Source organism: Theropithecus gelada, chromosome 17 (genome assembly GCF_003255815.1).
Source record: "Theropithecus gelada isolate Dixy chromosome 17, Tgel_1.0, whole genome shotgun sequence".
Classification (NCBI taxonomy): Eukaryota; Metazoa; Chordata; class Mammalia; order Primates; family Cercopithecidae; genus Theropithecus; species Theropithecus gelada.
In genome coordinates this window covers 92,832,137-92,842,094 of record NC_037685.1, presented here as the reverse complement: position 1 = coordinate 92,842,094, position 9,958 = coordinate 92,832,137, and the positions used below count along the sequence as shown (strand labels likewise).

Sequence of the window (9,958 nt, the reverse complement as noted above, 5' to 3'; positions counted from 1 at the left end):
AACCTGTTTGATGCTACCATTGTAGGAGTCAAATTCTTAATGTATTTATAACTTAATAAATTGCAATTCAGAGTTATGACACCAAGTTAACTTTGCTCCACCCCTTTTTAGCTGAGGTTCCAAATTTCTGCTTCAGGATGGAAACTGCCAATGCAATGTTCAGACCATGTTCTACTCAAAAGTCACATCTTATCCTTCATAGCCACATGACAGACCAAGCCCCCCCCCCAAAATAAAATTGTTTATATTTTATTATGATTATTAGTAATTAATCCATAGAAATTGAATAACAAAGGAAAAAGCTCAAGATAAATAATTTCTTTCTTGTGAATTCAAACACATGCATACACACACATTCTCCTCTGTGTGTGTTACTTCCTCCTCACATTCTGTCCTATGGTACAAATAGTTACACAAAAGTCTACAAAACACGAGTAGCAGCCCCCAGCTGTGTAAAGCTCAGGCTGATTCTCAGTCTAGATCACCAGCTTCTCCATGCTAAGTGTACTTGTGGTTTCGTCCTCTTCATTTGACCCAAAATATCCTGGGAGGTCCAGCATCCTCTGCTCAGCCTCAGTGAGGCCAAATGATGTATTGTCATAGAAGGCAAACTCAGGGTGAGTGGGGAAGCTTTGACACTTGTCTTTCCTACACTGAGAAGGGCTCAGAGGACTGATCCTCTGGTAGCTATCTTTGGGGGATGTGGGAGAAGACTGCTTCCTTGAGACACTCTTGTGACTGGGGGACGGTCCCCTACGAGCTCTGTGGGGCTCTGTTCTCTCAATTCCTGCCACTAATCCTGCCTGGCGATCCCCAAGGTCTGGTTTCCTTAAGGGCTGCCCCAAAGTGTAGGATTTAGGGAGAGGGTTTAATGGACCACAGGTTCCACTTGCCCCCTGGAAATGCTCCAGTTTTTCAGGAAACAGGTGGGCGCCTCGACTCTGAGGCCTAAGTCTGTCCTCTGCCTGCTCCCCGGTCCGCGTCCTAGAGCTGTAGGCGGGGGCCTGCCGTGGAGTCAGAGTGGACATGCTCCTCTCTCGGAACGGCCGGGCCTGCCTGGCTTCATGGAAACTCGCTGTTCTCCTGAAATGGGCGTTCCTGGCATGGCTCCTCTCGGATGGGCCCCCTCTGCTGCCCACGTGCCTTGCCTGTGACTTGCGAATCAGAGTCTGGCTGGGGCTTATGGCACAACTGGCCTGAGTCACACTTAAATCCAGTCTGGAGGGAGGCCTTTCCCCGGCGCTGACGGCAGGCTGCTCCGGAAATGGGGATTTGATCCGGAACTTGTTTGCTGCAGCTTCTTCCGGGCTTTCCAAATCTAAGGGAGGGCTGGCAGCCGCATCAATGGCGGTGTCTGTCAGGGGACTCTGAGACACGTGATACACTTTGGTGGTTTCCGTCAGACCTTTCTTTTTCATCTCCTTTAATTGCTGCTGGGCAAGGCGGTAGCTGAACAGAGGTGGGATTATCTTCTGGGCATTGGACTGGAAGCTCTCGCTGCCAGAGACATCATCCTCGGGAGGCACTGGCCCGCTCCGTCTGTAGGTCAGAGGGATGCCCGTGTCCCCTGGACTCCCCGTGGGCCCGTCTCCCCCATCTGAGAAGCTCCCACGCTGCTCGCTCAGCTCACAGATATTCTCCTCGTCCGAGTTCTTCCGGAAGCCGGGGGAGTGGATGGAGTTGTGTCGAGCAGGGGTGCTGCACTTGGGGGGGCGGCCGAACCTCCTCCACAGAGTGATGAGCACGGTGGCAATGATGATGAACAAGCACAAGGATATACCAGTGACAGTCACGATGTTGTTGGACTTCACTGGACCCTGGGGCTGAAGAGGAGATGGGCTGGATGGCTGGAAAGCTGCAAAACAGACCAACAACAACAACAACAAAAAAAAACCACAAAGGAACAGATGTATTTTTACTTTTTCTTTTTCTTTTTTTTTTTTTTGAGACAGAGTCTTGCTCTATTGCCCAAGCTGGAGTGCAGTGGTGTGATCTCGGCTCATTGCAACCTCCGCTTCTCAGGCTCAAACAATTCTCCTGCCTCAGCCTCCCAAGTAGCTGGGATTACAGGCACGCGCCACCAAGCCCGGCTAATTTTTTTGTATTTTTAGTAGAGCTGGGGTTTCACCATATTGGTCAGGCTGGTCTTGAACTCCTGACTTGTGATCCACCTGTCTTGGCCTCCCAAAGTGCTGGGATTACAGGTGTGAGCCACTGCGCTCGGCCCAAATACGTATTTCTAGTATTGTTTGCTCTGCACGGTTTTAAGATCTCTGAGTCACTCACTCTAATTATCTAGCAGTTAAGGAATGACAGAAAATAAACAAGGACTGGGATTTCTGGTCTTCCATATGGATTTCTGCCAGCAGCTGAAGCCAAACAAGATCACCAAAGGGGAAACACTGCAAAAACAGAGAGTGACCGAAGCAAGGTGACCTGGTAAGCCATAATCAAGGTGACTCCCATGCTCACCAGCTCCTGCTGGAATTGGCCTCCAAGTTTCCACACAGAAGTAGCATGTAGAAATTTTCTTTTTTTTTTCTTTTTTTTTTTTGTGAGACGGAGTCTCGCTCTGTCGCCCAGGATGGAGTGCAGTGGCGTGATCTTGGCTCACTGAAACAACCTCCACCTCTGCGGTTCAAGCCTCCCTCAGCCTGCCTCTCCTGCCTCAAACCTCCCAAGTAGCTGGAACTACAGGTGCGTGCCACCACGCCCAGCTCATGTTTTTGTTTTTAGTAGAGACAGGGTTTCACCATGTTGACCAGGATGGTCTCGAACTCCAGACCTCATGATCCACCCGCTTCGGCCTCCCAAAGTGCTGGGATTACAGGCGTGAGCCACCACACGTGACCAGAAATTTTCAAGGTAAAAATCAGTGTTCACTTAGGATAATGTAAATGTGGTACCTATTGTTAAATGTACCTCTGAGAGGCACATCAGAAAATACCAAGTATAAAATGTGAAATGCAAAATGATTTAGGTAGGCCACATTTAGGTACCTACATATGCACATCTTAAGGGAAATTAACTGATGAAAGTAAGACTTGGCAATATATAATACAACTCATTTCCCCCTTCTATTATCCAGAAACTTGTCTTTCCTAAGTGTTAAATCCTCTGCATTCTCACTCTTCTATTTTCAACTATCCACTCCCCTTCCTACCTTCCATTGTGAGGGATACTTTTCTTCTTTTTCTCTGCTCAAACTGGTTTGTCCCACAGTCATCAAAATGTTTCATCAAAATGCAGGCACCATCTGGAGCCTCCACCTGTGCTGCCACTGAAACACCTGGAAACCTGAGACCAGCTAATGCCATCAGACCTCCCCACTCTCTCCCCTTTGGTCACCGGTCCTATGGCTTTTTTCCCCATGGTTGTATCACCACCACCAGCTCTGTGCTTCATCTTCTCCACCCGTCCTCCCACTGCCCACTCTTTGTACTGTCCCCTAAGGGACAGCTGATTACAAATTCCTCAACATCCCTAACTGCTCCACAAAACACCGCCTTCACCTTCTTGTCCCAACTGAAACCAGGCTACCCTGCAGGGCATGGTTTCCCCCAACCCTCTCAGTGGAAGCTGTCACACATACTTTCTTTCTTTCTTTCTTTTTTTTTCTTTTTTGAGATGGAGTCTCGCTCTGCCACCCAGGCTGGAGTGCAGTGGTGCGATCTTGGCTCACTGCAAGCTCCGCCTCCCAGGTTCACGCCATTCTCCTGCCTCAGCCTCCAGAGTAGCTGGGAATATAGGCACCTGCCACCACGGCCGGCTAATTTTTTTGTGTTTTTAGTAGAGATGGAGTTTCACCATGTTAGCCAGGAAGGTCTCGATCTGCTAACCTCATGATCCGCCGACCTCAGCCTCCCAAAGTGCTGGGATTACACATACTTTATAAGTAAACAGGGCCAGAAGCGGAGTGTGCTCCCCAAGCTCATTCCTATTGCTGTTTCCAACCTGTGCTCTTTTACCTCCATAGAAAACTTCCATTCCTTTGATGCCCATGCCATCCTTGCCAACCACCATTCTACTCCTCTCTCAACACCATCATCTTCCAACCTCCTGCTAGCCATCAGTCACTCTAGCACCTGGGTCCCAGTCTCCCTCACTATGCCAGAGCTAGGACCATCCAGGTGACTTCAGGTCCATCCAACATATAGTAACTTCCCACCGTCGGCTCCTCTTCTAAAATCTTAAACTGCTCAACCCACTCTCTAGCTGTGTTCACTACTCTCACTCACTATTACTACATTAAGACTTCTGATTCTCCAGCCCTCCATTTTCTCCCATCTGCCAGACACTTCCTAACCTCACTTTTCCCCCTAACCAAATTACAACCATGATCCATTACTGAAACCATTTTCCTTCCAACAACCTCAACTCTCTTGACCTCTAATACTGCTCTACAGCAGAAGTCTGACCCTAGACATGTGAATCTCAGACACATGAATTCCTAGCTGCTGCACTGGTGGAGAAAATAACACAACCATGTAGGTCAGTGCCCCCACATAGTCACAGCACCCAACCTCAGCTGCCCATGGGTCCTTCCATAGGTCCCCTACAACACCTGCTTCCAATGTCACCACTTCCTTAAGCCCCCTATCCAATCCACTTCCTTAACACTCTTAATAGGTCACACACACACAATATAGAAGCCATCAGGCAAGTACATGCCCAGCTTCTTCTGTGATCCTCCTCTGCCCCATAAACTTACTAGCAGCCACACCTCTATTTACCTTTTTTCCACATAATCAGTGGGAGAACTGTCCTCCTATAAAAGGTGAGGCCACAAGCAAATGCTCTCTAGGCCTCCTTCATCCAGGGGCATCATCCCTCTGCAGCAATTATCTCCAGCTGCTCTTCTATGTAGCTCCACTTCCTTAGCACACAAACATACTCAAGCTCTTTGCACTTTCAAAAGACCCTTCTCCAACCTTCTCACACTCTCAGACATATCTTGTTTCCTTGTCTTCTCAGCCATGCTTACTGAAAAGAGGGGTCCGCATTTGCTTACTGCTCTTACATCACCTCTGTCTCCTGCAACCTATCCCCAAGATTCCAATTAAACAGCTCCCACCAAGGTTATGAATGACCTCCCAATAGTCAAATTCAAAGGAGTTCGTTCTGCAGCATTGGCTACTGTTATATAGCTCTTGCAACTCTCTCTCTCTCCCTTTTGGTTTCAATGAGAACATTCACTATGTAATTTAGAGAGAAGAGCATGAATTTTAGACCCAAGGAGAGCTACAGTCCATTCCTGACTCCACTAGCTCTACTGTCTCCATTGGCTGTCCCACCACCTCCATCTCAATATGCCCAAGACTCACCATCTTCCCCTACAACTTGTGCTTCCTCTGATATATCTGATCTTAAAGGAATGGAATCACAGTTCACACAGTTGCCAGTACTAAAATCCTGGGTTTTATCCTTCATGCTCCCTCTCCATCATTTGCCACATACAGAGTCTGAATTCTCCTCTCCCTCCATCACCATTGCTGCCACTTCATTTTGCAAATAGGTTCCTGAAAATTTTTTCTTAACAGGTACATCTGCTGCCATGCCTAACCTTCTGATTTATACTCCTTGCTACAGCCAGATAGAGATACCATGAAAACACAGGTCCCAACCTTCAAGGCCCCTCAGGATATGAATCCTGTTTGCTTGGCTGGCCTCATGTCTCCCACCCCTTCCTGGCACACTATCATCCAGCCACACTAAACTACTTTCAGTTTTCCAGGTCTCTTAATGTGCCATCTTCCATGCCTTCATTCATTGCTCCCTTTGCTAAAACTCCCATTTTCACCTCCTTCACCTGGGGGACACCTCAGCTTCCAAACTTCAGCTCAAATATCACCTCCTTGGTTGGGTGTGGTGGCTTATGCCTGTAATCCCAGCACTTAAGGAGGCCGAAGTGGGTGGATCACTTGAGGCCAGGAGTTCGAGACCAGCCTGGCCAACATGGTGAAGCCTCATCTCTACTAAAAATACAAAAAATTAGCCAGTTGTGGTGGTGTGCACCTGTAGTCCCAGCTACTTGGGAGGCAGAGGCAGTAGAATCCCTTGAACCCAGGAGGCAGAGGTTGCAGTGAGTTGAGATCATGCCACTGCACTCCAGCCTGGGCAACAGAGCAAGACTCTGCTTTTAAAAAAAAAAAGGATCACCTCCTCCAAGACTGGAGATGTTTTGGGCTTGGATTATCACTACTGAAAGCTTCTATAGCAAGCTATGGGTACATTTTTCATTGCAGGCCCTTAATATTGTACTGAGTATTAAGCCTGTTTATGTGCCTTTTGAGCTACTATAAGCCCCTTCAAGACAGTCTTATCAATACATTCCCAACCACAGTCACAGTAACTTGCATAGTGCTCAATAAACACTGGTTTAACTGATTGATTCATTCCTTCATTATTAAAAAGGCAATAGTAAAATGATCAGTATTCCACCAGATGGAACATCGGTGCAACAGTAATTTAATTATGCTACTCTCTTGTTGAACAAGATAGATCATATAATGTAGAACTACATTCAGACCTTGGCATAAGAACATTCTTCTAAAGCCAAACCAACTTCTGAACTCCTAAACAAGTGAAAACAGTTGAATGATGAAAGACTTTTTCCCTGATATATCACTTCCTTCACCTGCAGTGGCTGCTCATGACAGTGGGTAGCAGCATTGCTATTACACACCATGAACCTCTTCACTCGACTCTGTTATCTTTTTACTCTGGGTGGCTTCCTTTAAAATCACAGCTGGAGAAAAGCCCAAAAGCTGCTGGCCTTGCCCATCTCTATCTCTAGTTTTTCCTCTTTCACCTGAAGTAAAGGAGATGTGTTGATGCTATGCAGCCTGTGAATGGATCTTTACATTTCCAAAGATTGAAAATAGGTTGACTAGGACAAAGAGAACACTTGGAAGACATGATCATTTTTATCCACGTAAGCAATATCTGAGGACCACTTACAGTAGAGCAGGCGAGTCTATAGGACTTAGCCTTCTTGCTAACTTATAATGCACAAATTTCCAGTTCCTATTCAGTATTAAAGAATTAAGATGCTGGCTGGGCGTAGTGGCTCACACCTGTAATCTCAGCACTTTGGGAGGCCGAGGCAGGTGGATCACCTGAGGTCGGGAGTTCAAGACCAGCCTGACCAACATGGAGAAACCCCATCTCTACTGAAAATACAAAAATTAACCGGGTGTGGTGGCACATGCCAGAGGCTGAGGCGGGAGAATCGCTTGAACCCGGGAGGCAGAGGTTGTGGTAAGCCAAGATCGCGCCACTGCACCCCAGCCTGGGCAACAAGAGCGAAACTCCGTCTGAAAAAAAAAAAAAAAGAATTAAGATGCCAGAATATGACATAATATCACATCACATTTTGGAAAAATGATTGTTAATTCCAGATTGTTGATGCTTCTTTTAGAAAGCCAGATTGGCCTGTATATAAAGGCAAGGTATTCAAGATAGGTAGCTTAGCAAGGAGTCAAATTCAATGCCCCCACTTTCTAGCTTAATGATCTTGGACAGGCCACCCATCCTTTCTATCCCACAGGGTCCTCATCTGCACTGTGGAGATAAGAATATGCCTATGTTATGTGTGCAAGGTCCTTAGAAAAATGCCTGGCAGACAGTAAGCTCTCAAGAGATCTGAGCCCAGCATAATGATACCTACTTTGTGGAATTACTGTGAGCCTTAAGTGAGATAATGTATTTTAAGTGTTGTCACATAACGAATTAATGGTAATAACAATAAATAAATATTGTCACATATAAAAGAATAGTAGTCACCAGTGGCCACTGAGTTTAAATTCATCTGAGTGTTATGGAACTCAGATATGAAATGTCTGAACACATGACCCCATCCCAGAATTGAGAGGATAAGGTGTATTTGAGGGAAGTTATACACCAGGAAGGTGCTGTGGAAAGTGAAGAAAACTTATAAAGAAAAGAGCAGATAGAGAAGAGAGCCTTAGAAAACAGTTTATCACTGAAGAAATAATGGATTCAGGGTGGGGCCCATGAAAGACAGGCAGATGGAGGGCTAGGAGAAGAGGAAGCTACAATAAGAAAAAAAAAAAAATTAGGAGAAAGAAAAATGTCCTAAAAATGCTGGAATGAAGGGAACAAGGCCTATGATACTGGCTGGAAAAATGATACAGCAAGAAGGATTTTCTAAGGCCACAGGTGGGGACGCTGGCTGACATGTTGCCAGGTGCCTGTGGTTTGGGCTAAAAGGTACTCTGAGATCCAAACACAGAAAAGCACATAACTCCTCCATATCCCAAAGAAACAAGGAACTAATATGGTCTTTTAACCTGGAATTGGAGAGTACAAGAAGGACAAGATAAAGTCCTTGTGCCAAGGACTTTATCTAAGAGTCAGGAGCGGAGCAGAGCAGAGGCTGGCCAACTAAATGTGGATTGTCTGTCAGGGGGCGGGATGGTGTGTGGAAAAAGCAAGGACTATTCAGTGTGTAACTCGTGGTAAATGAAAAGGATTTAGCTCCATAAGTTGGGGCAAACCTAAAGCCACATGAGCAACATATCTATAGGCTATTTACATCAAACACTCAATGACCAGCTACTAGTATGTACCTTGAAGACACTCAGAAGATGCAGGAAAGGCCAGTCCCCAGATGACAGCAGGAAGAAATGTCCCTCTGGGGCTGGGCACGGTGGCTCACACCTGTAATCCCAGCCAGCACTTTGGGAGGCAGAGGTGGGCAGATCACGAGGTCAGGAGACCAAGACCGCCCTGGCTAACATGGTGAAACCCCGTCTCTACTAAACATACAAAAAATTAGCCAGGCATGGTGGTGGACACCTGTAGTCCCAGCTACTTGGGAGGCTGAGGCAGGAGAATGGCGTGAACCCAGGAGGCAGAGCTTGCAGTGAGCAGAGATCGCACCACTGCACTCCAGCCTGAGTAACAAAGCGAGACTCCATCTCAAAAAAATAAAATAAAATAAAAAAGTCCCTCTGGGTAGGGGCAGTAAGGAATAACTTAGGCCACTCAGGGGATAGGACGGGGAGTCTTGCCCCATTTTGACAAATAATGGTCTATGTGGTCCCCTGGCTTTTCTGGGTTGATAGGGAGAAAAGGAAAACTGTTTTTCCACAGTTTTGGTGGAGAGAAACAGAGGGAGAAAAAAACAAAAATCTTATGAAGAAATGATCCCTTCCCCATTGTTTGCATTTTTAGAAATTATTTAATATGTCTGAATACTTAATATTTCCTTATCATTTCCTTATCTTCTACAGTGGTAAATCCCATTATCTCACTGGTAAGCTACTCTCCTAGCTATTCCCAGTCTTAGATACACTAACAAATACAGCGTTAGTACAACCAACAGCAATCACAGAGCATTAATGAGTCTACTCCTGATCTCAGACTGGTAACTCTCAGGCAGCCCTGGATTCAATATTCCTTCTGATGAAGGCTCTGAGGAGAGACTCCTGAAGGAAGCAAGAATACCTACCAGCACACTCCTCCAGGGAACACAGGGAGGTCTCCAAGGACATTCCAGGGCAGCCAGGTCTGGAGGGGAAGGAAGTGAGACACACTCGGCGACGCTCTCTGACACCATCCCCACATGTGGCACTACACTGGCTCCACGGCTGCCACACTCCCCAAGTTTCTGCAAGGATATAAGTTATGCTTTTAATGCTAGTTCATTTGAGAATCAGTATTTAACTGCACCCAAATGAAACAGCAAAACTCAAATCTCAGGTCTTGAAAAGTCTGTAAGTTGAAGTGTTCCCAGAGATGAAGAAAGCTGAAAAGTGTTGCTCCTAACTTTAAAACAAAGAAAAGCTGTATAATTTATAAAGTCGTAACCTTTCCAGAACCCAAAAAAGAGCTGAGGTTGCAGGACTACTTAACTATCCTGCAATATAAGGAAAGATAGGATCCTCCAAGGAAAAATGAGATGCAACTCTTGTTTACCAGGGGCAGACACCAG

The 9,958-nt window shown here is 46.2% G+C and overlaps 1 protein-coding gene across 3 annotated transcripts in view; it reads right to left on the bottom strand.

Moving 5' to 3' along the window:
- Positions 1 to 238: 238 nt before the first annotated feature.
- THSD1 (thrombospondin type 1 domain containing 1) overlaps positions 239 to 9,958 on the bottom strand; it is a 29,693-nt gene continuing 19,973 nt past the window's right edge. For 2 of the 3 annotated variants that reach the window (XM_025364243.1, XM_025364244.1), the window contains exons 4-5: positions 9,476 to 9,634; positions 239 to 1,855 (exon numbers count right to left, since the gene is read on the bottom strand). In XM_025364243.1, coding sequence (XP_025220028.1) covers positions 477 to 1,855; positions 9,476 to 9,634 — 1,538 coding nt within the window. In that variant the 3' untranslated portion in view covers positions 239 to 476. The remainder of the gene's footprint in view (positions 1,856 to 9,475; positions 9,635 to 9,958) is intronic. The other variant, XM_025364245.1, reaches the window with a different exon arrangement.